A 16,930-nucleotide genomic window follows, 5' to 3' on the forward strand; every position below is an offset into this window, starting at 1 on the left:
TATAGCAGAATACGTAGCTTCTCTTAAGCCTACAAATAGGCATTATGGCTTCAAGTTATACTCAATGCAAAATTGTCAAATGCCCGTAGAATTTATTAGTGTAAAGCCAATAATGGCATATCTACTCCCTAAAGGTCGTTCTATCACGCTACTTATGAGCCATATCTTCTATGGAAATTGTTGACTCCAATGAAGCACTAAATTAGTAGGAGCTTTATTTAATCGGATTTATGTATAGACATGTGGAGATCTCATTCATTTTGACAATTTTGTTATATTCTTTGTTTTTGTTTCTATTTTAACACACACATTTGTTTAAGTAAGCAAAATTTGATTTATCTCATTGAAAACATATAAAACTCTTAACAGAGATAGTAGGACCACTTGAATATAGACACGTATGATCACATTAGACATGCAATTTTCATACCACACTCCATGTCCATGATCTATGTCATTAAGGTTGCTGGCATCTACGACCATGATTTGTCTTACTTTGCCAGAACTAAATATTGTCTTGACTATCACAATCCAGTATTAGTTGTCTCAATGGAATAGGTCTAAGAAGCATTGCTCATAAATATAACAATATAGTTTTTAAAAATCTAGTAGGTACCCATTAGGAAATTTCAAACCAACGGGTTTTGCAAACTGTTTTCATAAAAATAAAAAAATGCAAGATTTCTATTATGTGGGCCACACGTGATCAATGGTTTGGATGATTTGATAGTTGAATATTTAGATTGAGCATATTGGTGGACCCCACTACAATTGTGATTGATTTAGATATGTAATGAGAAGGTGTGCTTAGACTGTGTCGCCCATCCACATTACTTTTATCCAATGTGGATTCATGAGGGAGTACTTGTGATTCATTGAGCCACTCCAAGACCTATAAATTTATGTCTTGGTCCCAAGTTCATACAAGATTGAAAACTCAAATCTCATTAAAAAAATTTCAGAAAGGCATGTGGTCTTCCACGTATAGAACACTAAACTAGTCGATTCATCACATGTAAATAATCTGATGCCTTCAAGATCAGCTTTTAAAATTCAGTTATTTAGTTTATGATATCCATAACTGATGCACAGACGATCAACATTAAGTCTTATAAATCCTCCTAGAGATAATTTAAAGTCGAATATAATGAGTTAACATCCACTTTCCATTAAGCTACCTATAAACTATCTAAACCATTATCATGTCCAAAGGCCATCCTAACTATCCAATGGGAATCACCCATGTTCCACGCGCTACCATTTACAGCCGCAATAAGAAGCTTACGACCACTGATGCAGTGCAGATGGACGATATGGAACCATTCCAACTCCTTAAATCAAAGGGTCTGGATCGTCCCTTACCGTTCACCACTCTAAAATCCCCACCCGAAACGTGAACAGCTCTAATTGGACCACCTCCGCATGTGGGCCCCATAGGGAACACAGAGCGAGCAGTCCATCAAAGTCAGTTTTTGCAATCCAAACATCACAACTTCTCTCTTTTTTAACCTTTTTCACACGCTTATTTACAGGGTAATCTTCAACCTACTTTCCCTTGCTAATATTATAAAAACCAATGCACGAGAACATGCCTACCACCACTAACTACTAACCATCCCCCCCACACACGCACACTACCCCCACACGTGTGCATTTTGATTTTGATCACACCCCAGAACCTTCCATCTTAATATCCTTCAACAGCTTCACCACCTCCAGCATGGTAGGCCTCCTCGATGGCTCATCGCACGTGCACGCCCTTGCGACCGTGAGCACACGCACCATCTGCTCTCTCCACGGGCCAGGACCCGACACGCAGGGATCCAGCACCTCCGACTCCCTCCCAGCTGCAGCCATCCACCTCACCCACCCCACCAGGTTGCCCCCCTCCACCTCATCCTGCCCAGTCGGGGCTCGCCCAGTCAGCAGCTCCAACATCACCACCCCAAAGCTGTAGACATCACCCTTCGCAGTCGCCTTCATCGTCTGCCCATACTCAGGCGGTATGTACCCGAACGTGCCAGCAAGATCAGTGCTCACGTGAGTCTCACATGCACTGATAATGCGTGCAAGCCCAAAGTCCGACACTCGCGGCTCGAAACCGCGATCCAGCAGGATGTTACTCGACTTCATGTCTCGGTGTATGATGTGTGGCACGAACCCATTGTGCAGGAAAGCGAGCCCACGGGCTGCACCCAGGCATATCTTGAACCGGGCTGGCCAGTTGAGTGTCTCGACCGCGTCAGCTCGGTTCCTCAGCCAAAGGTCCAGGCTGCCATTTTCCATGTACTCGTATATCAGGAACCGCTCCTCACCAAAAACACAGTAGCCAAGCAGTGGAACCAGGTTGCGGTGTTTCACCTTCCCAATCGTCTCCATCTCTGCTAGGAACTCACGGTCACCTTGGAAGTGGCCATCGTTGAGCCTTTTGACAGCAACAGTCCGTCCCTCTGGCAGCAATGCCCTGTAGACGGTGCCGAATCCACCGTCACCGATAATGTGGGCCTTGCTGAAGTTCTCAGTTGCTGTTAGTATATCGGCCGGTGTCAGCCGCAGCAACGCGTGCTCAAAGGTGGCTACATTGATGCTCAGTGGCTCCTTTGTCTTCTTAGCTAGGAGCTCGTCAGTGGAGGCTGGCTCAATGGATGCAGGCTTGGCCTTGGGCGAAAGGATGGCCGAAGCGGCCTCTTGCCGCAGCAGCTTCCACCTGATCAAACCGAATAGTAAGCCGAGGAAGATAACCAGAGCGCAGAATGCAATCGCCCAGATGGAGGCTCGAGTTAGAGCAGACGTGGGTGGATAAGCACGTAGGGGTGAGAGAACAGCGTTGTCCAGAGAGCATGGCTTCACAGCAGTGCAGGTTTCAGGCACGTAGCCATTGAACTTGTTGCCAGAGAAGTTGATGAAAGTGAGGCCCAGTATGGTGCAGATAGCGCATGGTACGGACTCCTGGAAGTTGTTACTGGAGAGGTCGAGATATGTCAGGCTAGCCATGTTCGAGATGGACAGTGGCAAGCTGCCTGTGAAGCTGTTGTTGTGGAGGTCGAGGATGGCGAGGGATGTAAGGTTGGAGATTGTTTCAGCTAGGACACCAGAGAAGCGGTTATTGCTGGCATTCAGGACTAATAGAGAGCTGATGGTGGGACTTCGCCAGGGAAACGAAATGGGCCCAGCGAGGGAGTTCTGGCTAATGTCTAGGTGGGTCAGGCTCTTGATGTTGAAGATGGATGATGGGAAGGGGCCAGTGAGACAGTTGCTTGACAGATTAAGCTTCACCAGACTAGGCATCATCAATTCCAGCCCGTCCGGTATCTGGCCAGTCAGATGGTTGTTTGAGAGGAGGAGGCCTTGGAGATTTTTTGACTTGAAGAACTGCGGTAGGATGGGTCCTGTGAGAGAATTGGAAGACAGATCGATGAATGTCAGGTTCACCAGGCTCAAAAGTTCGTGGGGGAGGCTGCCATTGAGCTTGTTCTCCTGCATTCGAAGCTCGATCAGCACCGCACAATGCTTGATAGCTGAAGGAATTGGGCCCACAAGCTCGTTGCTTGAAAGATCAAGCACGCCATAGTGCTGGGTGAACTCGGAATCTGGAAATGCAGCCTGCTGAAACCCAGTGCATATCTCTCCAGGGATCTGGCCGGAGAGCCGGTTTCTTGACAGAACCAGATTATCCAGCAGCTTCAGCTGGGATATGCTTTTGGGGATGAGACCGGTGAGGCCATTCGAACCCAGGTCCAGTGCCACCAGATTTGTACATTCGAAGAGTTCCAATGGGATCTCACCTGTTAATCTGTTCCCATGGAGTGATAGATTAGTCAGGTTTTTCATGTTGCCAATGGAATTCGGGATGGGACCCTCAAAAAAATTGTTGTCCAGCAGCAGCCTCTGTAGAGCCGAGATCCTACCAATGGCAGCCGGAATCTGACCTACCAGCAGATTGTTGCTCAGAGATATCTCGAGAAGGGTCCGGGACTCCCAGAGCTCATCTGGAATCCTGCCTGAGAAGTTGTTCTGAGACATTTCCAGCGTAACCAAAGGCAGCTCCCCTAAATAGCCTGGGATTTCGCCATAGAAATCATTTCCTGCCAGTATCAAATCAGTGAGGTTCGAGCAACCCCGGAAAGTGTTCTGGATGCTACCCGTAAATTCGTTCTCTGATAGCGAAAGAATAGTCAATGACACAGCATCACATATCTCTGGCGGAATCTCGCCGGAAAGCTGGTTGGAGTCCACAGAGAACGTCTTCAAGGACTGCAGTGCCAATGGAGGCAAACGTCCTTCAAAAAAGTTCTTGCTTAGCCTTATTGAATTCGCTCCTTTCCAGTTTGAAATCCAGGGGGGGATTGGGCCTGATAGACGGTTCCCATCAACTATAAACACGCTAATGGCTTCGAGCCCCAAAAGTGCGGCAGGCAGTGGACCGGAGAAGGAATTGAAAGACAGATCCAGGGCTTTTAGCTTCTTACAGTTGCCCATTTCTTCTGGTATGGGCCCACTCAATCCTGCACTGGCTGCAATCAGATAAGTTAGATTACTCAGCTTACCAAAGCTGGCAGGCAGTCCCCCCTCGAGACTGTTCTCCGATATGTCTAAGGCTGTCAAGCTTCTGAGGTTGGAGATTTCATCTGGAATTTTCCCTGACAGTCCGCAGTTCTGAATCTCGAATATCTTCAGCTCTAACAGATTGCCAATTTCAGCTGGAATTCCTCCATTGAAGTTGTTTCTTCCGATGGAGAGAGACTCTAGACTTGTCAATCTGCCAATTTCTGATGGTATATATCCTGTCAAACTGTTTGAAGAGAGATCTATTGACAGAAGCCGCCTCAAACCTCCAATCTCAGAGCAAATTGCTCCTGTGAACCCGTTCGAACCAGCATCTAAGTGCAAAAGACTCGTGAGATTTCCCAAGCTAGATGGAAAATTCCCAGAGAAGGAATTCATGCTTATATCTAGAGACTCCAAGTTCTGTAGGCTCCCCAGCTCCAAAGGAAGACTTCCAGAGAATGAATTTCCAGAGAGGGACAACTCAATTAGGTCTCCAAGCCGTCCAATATTGGATGTTAAGCTTCCAGAAAAGCTGTTGTGATCAAGCACGAGTTCTCTGAGCATTTTCAGGTTGGATACTGCTGGAGGTAGAGCACCAAACAGTTGGTTCTCACTCAAATCCAGAGACTGCAACTTCTGCAAGTTCCACAAGGAGTCTGGTATAGAACCAGTGAGTCCGCAGTTGCTCAAGTTAAGGACCTTCAGAGACCTGAAATCACCAATGCAGCGTGGAATCGAAAGGCCCAGGGGCGTGTATGATAAGTCTATCTGGTGAACTTCAAGACCCACACACCTTACACCAGCCCAGCTGCAAGATGGGGTCCCTGGATCAAACCAACTAGGAATGGCATCTCTTCTTTCAGCAAGGGAGTCCCGGAGAGCTACTAACGACCTGAAGTCACCAGAGTAATTTGCGCCAGAGAAGGATGAATGGAGGATAAGGAGGATGACGACGAGGAACATGTGAGCGTGATAACTCAACAACCTTGTTGCTGCCATGGACATATTGCAGCTGACTCTATTAATGAAGAAAGATTTTGAGGGGGGGCGGTTTGCACAGAGTAATCTCGTAAACAGCTTTCAAGTTTGGATTTTGGGAGTACTGCAGCAGAAGTGCAAAGGGGTCAATTTGTTTCTAACTTTAATTTTCTAAAAAAAAATTTAGAAATAGCTGTTTCAGAGACAAAATTATCAGTTGCATATATTCATGGAAAACATACAGAAATAGAGCTATGGAGGTTCTTTAGAAATTTGAATGGCAAATAGGGAAAAAAAAAAGAGGAGGAAAAATGTAAGTGGTAGTAGAAATGAACAGTACCCTTACATTTCATCCATCAGCTAAATTTCGGTTTTGGTAATTATTATCTTTTCTCACAAGTGCCCATAAACAATCATCAGACTGTTTATCAAAAGATCAAGGGTGATTAAGAAAATGTAATTAACAGTAATGCAGTAAACTGGGGTGTGGTATATAACTTTATATTCAAAGTTTTGAATACGGCGCTGTGGCCATCTGCATTCATCAGCAACATCGAAGAAAACGAAGACTCCTATACCAGAAATCTTTATGTGAGTAATGTGAGAACCGAACCAATTCCTGGCATTTTCTCATGCTCCTCTCACAATACTCACCTAAATTCTTGTGCCCAGAATCATATTATGGGAAAGTGTAATGATTGATTGGTGGAATCGACCCTTTTCTTTTCTATCAAACAACACTTGTTACATCAAAGGAAAATCCCTTTTCCCGGTTATGGGAAGAGAAAAGGTCAAGATCTGTTAAAAGATGAAATTCCTGTCATTTTCTCTTTTCTGCCCACTATTGATGCATGGACAGTCAGAAAAATAAAGTCCGGGAACTTCATCTTTCAACAGGTCTTGTCAAACAACCACTTGCTCTAAAAGCTCGAGCCATCAGAGGATGGTGTATCAATGTATGGACTTTAACACTCCCCTGCATGTGTGGGGTGGAACTTTGCACGGGAACATAATGGATTAAGGGTGGAGGGGCACTCACACTATAAACAGGCTGAGCTTGATTTTCCAGTCCCCGGGCTTGCTCCCGGAATTTGAACACAAGACCTTCCGCTCTGATACCAAGTCAAACAACCACTTTCTCTAAAAGCTCGAGCCATCAGAGGATGGTGTATCAATGTATATTGAGGGACTTTAACAGATCTTGAGTTCTCTTCCCATGATTTGGAAAAGGAGTTTTCCTTTGATGTACGATTAGTGTTGTTTGGATAGCAAAGGAAAGAGAATATTCCTCCTAACAATTATTATACTTTTCCATAATTTGGATTCACAAGAAATTAAATGAGTATTGTTAGAGGAACATGAGATTTCCATTTACTACCCAAACAAGAACTCAAAATTGGCATCAACGTTTCAATCTCATTGAAATCATTATGGGATGATTACTGTTTTTTTCTTCCTCTCTTTATTGTTTCTTTTGCGTTGGATTGGATGTATGCAAACATGCCCTCTGGATGCGTTAGGCTTGCCATTACTCAGAGAATTTGTGCCAAGTGATCAGTTTACATGGCTTTTACGATAGAGTAAAAAAACTTAATTCTTTGGTTTTTTGCGTTATTCATATGCCTATAGTTTCAACTTTTGATGCATTCCTGTTTATCTAAATATGTTTTCCCCAAAATCCAGCTCTCTATTTGTGACAGATGAGGAAGTTTCTTATTCAGTATAAAGTTTCGATACAAATGGGGCCCATGGTTTGTAATCTGGACTGTTCACCTGATGGGTCCCACTGCAGGTGGACCAGTTGCCAAAAATATCCCAGATGAAATAATCCCCATGCTTAGATAATTGCATGAAGATCAATAGTTAAGAAAATGCAAAAGCAATGGTCCACATTAAAAGCAAAAATGCTTAAGATTGGATAGATAGGATCCTCCAGATTCTAAAATTTATAGTTATATTTGTAAATTTATATCTAGACACTATATCATTCAATAACATATAGCTGTACAGACAAGTAGGAATGTCAGTCTTTTGGGGTTCACCCAATGTCTGCCTAAGTTGAACCCTACTACCATGGCACCACAACACTTGTAACTTGTGAGAGAAAGAGGGAGGTATCACAGCACAAACCATCATGTCATACGTGTGCTAGAACTGGACCAAAATTCAGGCTGGTACTCGTGTCAGGAGGCCCAGATGCATGAGAAGAACAGAAGGCTTGAAAACAAAGACGGTGGACCATATTCAACCAAAGCATGTTCAGTGGAGTACACAAGATGAATGGAGCCATCTAACACATGCTACTCCCATTCGCATTTCTTGTCTATGTTACATAGCACTAGACAATCCACAGAATCTTCGAACCACTTCCCTACCAGAGTTTTTCAAGCTTTGTGAGAAGTCAAGGTTATTTCAGGGGTTTCCAGATTTATTACTCATTCATGACCACATTAAAAAGGAAAGGAGCCAGTGAAATGCCCATTGGGAAGTTTTTTTTGGCTGAATCTTATAGCCATCCAACAAAAGGTCGGGCTGAGATGTGAAGTGGGACTGGACCCACTGGACTCCACCTTCTAAAGGCCAAGTATGGGGCCCATTTCAAGGCCATACAGTGTAAGATACACTGATATTGAGTTATACAGTAAAAAGAAAAAAGAAAAATGATACGCTGATTGCAAATCTTAGTAACAAGCATGGAACACTAAACAATATTTATCACATTCAGGCTTAAATGACGTTAATTTCCAACAACTCAGACATGCTTAATAAGTGAACATTACCTGCAACTTGGATGGAGCGACTTCAATCGCTCTTGGAATTCAAGGTCGACAAGAACCCAGCACCCCTTCTCTCACCAACTACTCTCCTATAGAAGGGAAAATTTTGCAATTCCTTCAGAAAAATGTACTCACAAGCATATCTCAAAGTACATTTGTAATGCAGTAACAATAATGAGAAAAATAAAAAATAAAAAATCTCTATTCCTCCTGAATTTTCAATAACCAGCAATCACAGCTTGGAGCACATACACTGAGGGATCCAGTACCCACGCGAGATTTGGACCTGCTTGGCTGGGCCATAGACCTTGCCAGATGACCAAATGGTCATGATAAGGGCATACACCGATTATCAGTGCATCTGCTACACACTGGAACCTCTAAACAAATCTGGGAGCGGATATCTTGCCCCAGTATATGCATTGCTGAGAACTGATTCCCAGTCCTAAAACTGTTGATCATGTAGAAGCGCAAAAGTACTCTTAACCATTTGGATGCCTGTAAAATCCTCAGTTGTAAAGGGTTTGCAAGTGCACAGTTCCCAGGCGAGGGTGTTTGGATGGAACTCATCCTTTTTTTCTAGGCAAAAGGGCATGCTTTAGATTACATGTAGGGCACATTCGGATAGTAAGTTATTTTACATAAGTTACTACCTCAAGTAGCTTATCTTGGTTTCTATTTATTCGGAACATACTTATCCGACAAAAAGTAGAAAAATATTTTTGGTTTCCAATCTCATGTAAGTACTTGTCCCTCAAATTTTTTTGGTTCACCCTTAATATCCACCATCCATCATGTGGGCCAACCTTTGATAACGGACCATTCATTATATTGGGCCCACCTTGGCCCTGTCTTCAATGTGAACTGTCCATCGTGTGGGGCCAACCTTTAATGTGGATCATCCACCATACGAGACCTAGCTTTGATGTGGGCTACCGTCTACCTTGTGAGGCCCACCTTCGTTGTAGGCTATCAATCATGTGGGACCACCTTGGATGTGGGTCGCCCATCATGCCGCACATTGGATGTGACCATCCATCATGAGGGGCCCACCTTAACATGGATTATCCGTGTGGGACCCACCTTCAATATCCGCCGCCCATCACATTGATACCACCTTTGATGTGGACTGTCCATAGTGTGGGCCACACCTTCGATGTGGGCCATCCATCATGCGTGGCCTGCCTTGGATGTGGGCCATTCATGATTAGGGGCCAACCTTTGATGTGGATTGTCCATTATATGGGGCCCACCTTGATGTGGGTCATCCATCACGTGGGGCCCACCTTCAATATCCACTGCCCATCACGTGGAGCCCACCTTTGTTGTGAACCATCCATCTGTGGGCCTCACCTTCAATGTGGGCAGTTCATCATGCAGGGCCCACCTTGGATGTGGGCCATTCATCATTAGGGGCCAACCTTTGATGTGGACCATCCATTATAACGAGCCCACGTTGATGTCAATCATCCATCATGTGTGGCCCACCTTCATTGTGCATTTCCCATCCTGTGGAGCCCAGCTTTGATGTGGATTGTCCATCATGTGGGCCCCCCCTCAACATGGGTTGTCCATCATGCATGGCTCAACCTTAGATGTGTGCCAATCATCATTAGGAGCTGACCTTTGATGTGGGCCTACGTCAATATGGGTCATCCATCATGTGGGGCCCACCTTTGATGTGGAACGTCCATCCCGTGGATCCCACCTTCAATGTGGACCGTCCATCATATGGGGCTTCCTTTGATATGGACCATCTATCACATGGAGAAATGAGAGGGAGAGAGAAGTAGAAAAGTAAAAAGTCGGAAAAAAACAAAAAAAACAAAAAAACAAAAAACCTTAGGGCCTGTTTGGATTCATGGAAAGTATGGGAAATGAAATAGCATTTCCCATGAAACTCACTTTCCATTGTTTGGTAAGCGTTTCTTTGTGGGAAATTGTAGAAAATACCATTTCCCACTTTCAATCTTTGTATGAAAATAAATGAACTTATTTTCCCACCTTCACTCCTAAGAAATATATTTTCCAATGGAGGAAGGAAAATGGCTTTCGTAAGGGTTAAAGTCCAAATGCGCTACTATCCATGTTCAATCGCCTTACATGTGCCAACTGAGACATTGTTCATCTTCAATCATCCCCCACATGTGCCACCATGCCACATGTGCCACCATTCATCTTATCTTATGCCACGTATGTGTAAAGAGCCCCCAATGTGCTAATGTGCCACATATGCCACCATCCATCTTCTCTTGCGCCCCACATGTGCTATTGTGCCGCATGTACCACTACTCATCTTAATTATGCCCAACATGTGCAAATCACCCCACATGCACGAATGTGTAACACGTGCCATTGTCCATCTTCAATTCTCCAAATACGCCACGAGCAGATGGTGCTAATGTGTACAAGTGTCACCATCTAGCCCTAGTGCCCACATGCCAAATGTGCAAATGCATGTCTCGTGCCACATGTGCTACGGTGCAACTTCAAACACCTCACAAATACCACACGTGCCACGATTCAACCTCAAGTACCCACATGTCGTGTATGCCACATGTGCAACTATTCATCTCTAAGCATCCCACATGCGCCACATGTGCTAATCTAGCACAAGCTAGTGACTACCTAAAATCTTTGCAAGAAAAGTTTTTGTTTTACCAAACAATAATATGGAAAATTGATTCTATATTTCTATGAAAATCTTGTTAAAAAGCAAACAAGGAAAACAATATTTCCTTTCACACGGTTTCTTGGAAATAAAGTTTCCCAAGAAACATTATTTCCTTTCTCATACTTTTTATTAATTCAAATAGGCCCTTAAGGATAAGTAACTTTCATCATGTCAGTTACCATTACCAAAATAACTTTTAAGTTTTTTTTTTTTTTTTTTTTTTAAAAAAGAAACTTAATAAGTTAAAAAAGAGTTGCATGCTGGATAGTATCCAAACATGCCCGTAAAGTCTCTAGGGCTAAAAAGACATTATACATAGTTGAACACAATGGTTGATACACACTCGTGCTGTGTAGGGGCACTATAATGTGCACATTACATCTATTAATTTGTCCATCACATGCGTCCCTTGATACTCTCCTACTGCCTCTAAGAAAAATAGCTTGATTGATCATCAGATGGGCTACACGAGAGGGATCATCTAGGATGATACTCACACTATTATAAACCTTCCAAATAGTGTGGGGTGCCACTGTGAAGGGTGTTGGACATCCAATCCATCCAACATGTGTATTTGATGCTCTCCAAAAGCCCAAAAAAGTCAAGCCCTTTTTATGTGATTTGCAAATTTTGGGGAGATTTATTGTCCGAAGCTCTATGTGGTGTGAATACTTTATATATTGTAAACACTTTACAAGTTAGCAAAAAACTTTATATGTTTACCTACTTTACCACTTAAAACCCAAACAGCATAACAAGTAATTTACACATGAAACTCTTTTCGGATGTATAGTGTTTATAACTTAAAATTTTCAAGGCATCCAAATGCCCATTAACTAAAACTCAATAAAACCCCAGCAAAAATGGAAAAGTTATTGAGCAAACAAAAAAAATAAAAAATCTAGGCAATCTCAACAGTCTTTGTGGCACATGGGTGGTGCAGACCAAACTGCTCCTCCATTTGCACTCACTGCAGATAGGAAATAACCCCCAAAAATCACACCAGTCAGGTGATCATGCCCATCTATTCAAAGAGTTACACCCATTCGAAATGGATGGTTGACCATGTTTGCACCTGACCAGGATTATCCAAGCCACAAGATCATTAGGTTATAACCCATCCATGGTGTGCCCGGTCAATAGATGATTCCATCAGATCACCCCATCGTCTTCTTCCACCCAGACCAGTGCCACAGAGGGAATATTATGACCATTATCTCAACCCCATACTCAAAAAAACCCACCAGAGGTACTTTCACAGTTGCACATACAAATTGTAAAATAACTTTAAAAAGTTGAAGCCTAAAATTTATTTTTTTAAAATCTGGGAATGAATTTGACAACCCTCAAAGCAAATTCTCTCCAGTCATGATCCAATGCAAAATCACCGCGCCTTATTATGGCACAGATGTATAGGCAGGCCCCAAGTGGCTCCACTAACCATCAACGGGAAGCAGATTGCATACTAAGTAAATTTTGTGAAGCCCACCGGGATGTATCTTATCCACACAGTCCATCCATTTTACCAGCTCATTTTAGGGCATGCACCCAAAATTGAAGCACATCCAAATCTCAAGTGGACCACACCATGGGAAATAGTGTGAAATGAACACCCACCATTGAAAACTTCTTAGGGGCTACAGAGTTGTGGATCAAGATGATGTTTGTGTTTTCCATTCATCCATGTCTATGTGACTTTATAAACAGGTTGGATGATAAATAAACATGCTGTGGGCCCTAGGAAGGTTTCTAGGGTGGACATCATCATCTCTACTGCTTCCTATGGTGTGGTCCACTTGGGCTTTGGATATGCTTCAATTTTGGGCTCATGCCCTGAAATGATGTTGAAAAAGGGATGGACAGTGAGGATAAGACACATACATCCTCAGTAGGCCCCACAGAGTTACTCAGTCCTCTACCCGATCAACTTAATAGACGGGTCCACCTTTAGGTTGTACGTGATCCAAAAATAACCATGATTTATAATCACAACCATAAAGATAGGGGCTGAAAATAAATGGCCACGATCATCCAATCATTTTTTCTTTGCTCAGTCCACACCACTTTCCATCCAACGCGATGTTGAGGCCAGCTGGCCTAACATGTAAAATTTCCGGAACCCAAAAAAGAAGACAAAAACAGAAGGATTTGTAGCTGATATAGATAAAGCAGAATTCAGATGCATACGAAAAGGCAAAATTCAGAGAGCCAAACATCCCCTCAGCCAAAAAGCTATATAATAAAAGACAAAAAAAAACCCGGATGACAAGAAAATGCGACGAGAAGCTCAACAGCTCAAATAAAGACATCAAACGCACCTCGAAATCCTCTCAATCGCAGCAGCAAGAGAGTAAATGCACCTAAAAGCTCATTAAACAGAAACCCAACTCAGCTCTTACCTACGAGAACCTGAAACCAAATGTCAAACACCATCAAAGCATTAAAAAATGCCCAAGAAACAGATAGAAACATACACAAGAAAAATAACCCAAAACCCTAAAACTCAAACCCTGGTAATTTTTGGTTTTTAATAGAAACAACACCCATCATCTCCATGGCTGAGACTCCCAACTCCCACTTATAGACAAAAAAAATGAGAGAGATGAAAAGGGGGAGTCCTGATGGGAAAGCATGAAAAAAAAAAAAAAAAAAAAAGCGTGATTTTTAAATGGCATGGGGCTCGAAAAAGATGCAACTAAGCAAGTTGGATGGAGAGGAGAGAGTGGGAGAACATTAAAAATAATTAAATAAAAGGGGTAAATCGAAATGCTCCGAGAATCCCTCCACTCGGGGTTTTAAAAAATTAGGAAAAAGAGAAGATGGATGTCTCACCAGGAAAAGCGGAAAAGCGAACGTTTGTGGAAGAAAATGTATTTAAAAATACACATGAGAACAAACGGATTCTTGTTTTCTCGATCAAAGCTGTTGAGAAAACGACTGCAGAATGCTGTAAAGAGGATTTCTCGAGAGGATATGAGAGCTTACGAGATAGAAAAAACAAATATTTTTCAATCGATTAAAAAAAAGAAGTTCAGAAATTTCTACGTGCGAGAACTCGAATATGATCTATCTTATTAGAAAAAAATAAAAGAAAAACGAGATTCTTTTCCTGCTTGAATGAGAGATGAGATTTCTGATTTACAGCAGCTCAAAAACAAGACAGAAAATGGTGAGATGACGGATAAAAATATTCAAAACCTAGAAATTTCATACTGATAAGACATTAGGTCTGATAAAGCAATCTAGACTGGAAATCTCAGTATTCTGATTTCAGTAGCTGAGAGATTGGAACTCTTTTCGTTTTGAAATTCCGGCAGGTCCGAAAGAAATAAAGAACCGTTTGACAGAGAGAGGATTCAGAACCCCTGAAATTTCTTGATTTTTCATTGAGATCAGTCAGCTGAAAGATTGTTCAGACATGCAAAAATCTCAAAAAATAAAAGAAGAAGAAGAAGAAAATCACTTCATCTGTTGCAAGAAGATGCAGAGATTCGACCTGACGTGTTCAAGAAAGCTGAAGAAATGCAATTTTTTCAAGAACATGGAATATCTGATACCCAAGCAGCCGAAAAATCTACTGATTTCCGAGTATCTGATATTACGATCCAAAAGCTTCAAGATCCCAGAAGACGCTGTGAAAAGCACCTTTTCAAGAATCATACGTCTCAGGAATGATAGAAAAGGCACGAAAAGCAACTGCTCTTCGGAGTAAAGAAGCTGAGAAATGATAGAAAAGGCACGTAAAAGCAACTGCTCTTCGGAGTAAAGAAGCTGAGACTACTACCATCAAAAAGCCTCTGAAAGCTAAGAAAAGTGATTTTTTCAAGAATCCAGCTACTGATTCTTCTCTTTTTAAAGAATGCGATCCAAAAAGTTCGAGATTTTGAAATTGAAAAAAGAAACCAGGAAATGCCGTTCTCTCAAAAAACAGAGAACATCAAGCAAAACCTGAAAATTCTACCTCTCTCTCTCTCGTTTTGAAAATGCTGGTAATGTGATGAGACGGAGGGAAGAACGAGACCTGAAAGGGAGCGAACGAGACCTGAAAGGGTTGCTCCTTCTTCAGAAAGCAATACCTGAAAGAGAGAGAGGTAGAAGAAGAAGAAGAAGAGAAGGAAAAGGCATCTTTCAGTTTCGGAGTACTGTCTGTGATATTTTCTCTCCAGCTCTGATGAACGTACGACACTCAGCCATGGAAGGAGAAATGCTCTACGGAGAGAGAGAGAGAGAGAGAGAGAGAGAGAGAGAGATTCGAGGGTTGGTGGGATTGCCTTTCTTACTTGGCATGGAAGGCGTGAGAACTGCAGTACACGAGGCTTCACAGGCGGTTACATCTCTGCCACCCAGAGATAGAGAGAGGGAGAGAGTCTGCACAAGCAGACAAAAAAAAAAAAAGTAAAAATCGAATATTAAAATTACAAAAATACCCAGGCTTTTGCACGATAGTGACCGTGTGCGTTCGGTTGGGACGGGGAACGGGTACTTCCCACGCTCGCCCGGAAGCGCACTGGGCCCGTTGTGGATGGATAAACCCCCTGAGCCTTCGATCGGGAAAGGATGGACGGCTTTGATAAGATCCACGGTTGGCTGCTCGGTTTGTTTTCATTGCAACTGTGCAAGCGTTTCGGAATCAGTAGAGCAACTCTAATACAACCCATCAACTTTGACCCCAATCGCTATAATAAATAGATACGTTAATATAATAAACGTATATGATCAAATTTTGATCAATTTTGTTACTTTATCAACCACCAAACAATAATCGAAATATGAATTACTTTTTAACTTTAGTATAAACAGTACTTTTAAAATAATAATGCGAATCAAATAAAATAAAAAATTCAAAATTAATAAATAATAAATATATCCAACAAACATAGACTCAAATTTTAATTTAAGATTATAGCTAAGAATTATTGTTAGTTGATTATTACTATTTCTATAATAAGCTGAGATCACGATAATTTAAAAAGATAATTTTGTTTATTAGTTGTGTTGGATTGGATATGTGATTCACTTCGATGGATTCCTCTATTATTTATACAGTGTTGTTAAAGCTTGTTCTTCCATTATTGCGACCGTTGCGATAATCGAAAAATATTTTAATATTTTTCTCTTATCTACATCATTTTTTTGTGATTGTTCCTCTTCCCTTCGACCAAGTTCTATTTTTTTTCCACCATCGCTCACTTTCGATTACACATTAGTCGCATCTCTTTTGTCGATCGCTCGTCCGCGCTCCATTCGACCACTCTCTGCATCTTTCCGTTTCAACCGCTCGACTGAGCTTCTCGACCGCATTATGTTTTATAGGATCTCTCAATTGCTTGGTCTACTGTTAGACACTTCTCGACCACACCTCTTGCATGTATTCTTGGTTTGTTTTTGAATATCTCTCAATTGCTTCATGTCTTATCATCGTGTCAAATATAATTCATTAAAAAGCACTCCAATCACCATTAAATATCTTTAATATGTTATATCTTTTTTTTCGTTATAACACGTGTCCTTTCCAATTCGATTTTATAATAATTGTTAGAAATAAGATACATTGGCCCATCTATCGCCTCACCCTTGGTAAAAGGTGAATGCGACATTTATTCATTATTTGACCCAATAAATGCGATTGCTCGACCGTGTAAAAACATCAATTTCCAGCCATCTTGGTCGAATGACCATCTTGATTAGAAAACATCAAAGTCGGTTGACTTAGCCGAACTTAGCCATCTTGGTAAAATAACAAATTCACCTATCTTGGTCGAATTCGATAGTCTCGGTCGAAAAACATCAAATTCGTTCGTCTTGGTCGAACTCAACCATGTTGATTGAAAATTGAAAAATTCGGCTATCTTGGTAAAAAAAAAAATGACAAATTTAGCCCTCTTAGGCGAACTCAACCATCTTTATCGAAAAACAACAAATTCAGCTGTCTTAGTCAAACTCGACTGTCTTG

At 42.0% G+C, this 16,930-nt stretch overlaps 1 protein-coding gene across 3 annotated transcripts; it reads right to left on the bottom strand.

The window, feature by feature from the left end:
• Nucleotides 1-1,102: 1,102 nt before the first annotated feature.
• LOC131239574 (leucine-rich repeat receptor protein kinase MSP1-like) lies at nucleotides 1,103-15,214 on the bottom strand. Of its 3 annotated transcripts, none has more exons than XM_058237340.1 (4): nucleotides 15,020-15,214; nucleotides 13,296-13,386; nucleotides 8,307-8,392; nucleotides 1,103-5,650 (listed from the first exon to the last, which is right to left on the bottom strand). In XM_058237340.1, exon 4 carries the CDS (start codon nucleotides 5,551-5,553, stop codon nucleotides 1,666-1,668), a length of 3,888 nt encoding a protein of 1,295 aa, XP_058093323.1. In that variant the 5' UTR covers nucleotides 5,554-5,650; nucleotides 8,307-8,392; nucleotides 13,296-13,386; nucleotides 15,020-15,214; the 3' UTR covers nucleotides 1,103-1,665. The 3 variants fall into 3 exon arrangements, with proteins under 3 accessions (XP_058093323.1, XP_058093324.1, XP_058093325.1); XM_058237341.1 differs by having other exon boundaries at nucleotides 8,307-8,418; XM_058237342.1 differs by lacking the exon at nucleotides 8,307-8,392.
• Nucleotides 15,215-16,930: the final 1,716 nt, after the last annotated feature.

This window comes from Magnolia sinica, chromosome 3, assembly GCF_029962835.1.
Source record: "Magnolia sinica isolate HGM2019 chromosome 3, MsV1, whole genome shotgun sequence".
NCBI classification, from domain to species: domain Eukaryota; kingdom Viridiplantae; phylum Streptophyta; class Magnoliopsida; order Magnoliales; family Magnoliaceae; genus Magnolia; species Magnolia sinica.

Bases quoted from the DNA above. Each gene is read 5' to 3' on its own strand.
- LOC131239574 (XM_058237342.1), bottom strand. From the start codon at position 5,553: ATGTCCATGGCAGCAACAAGGTTGTTGAGTTATCACGCTCACATGTTC.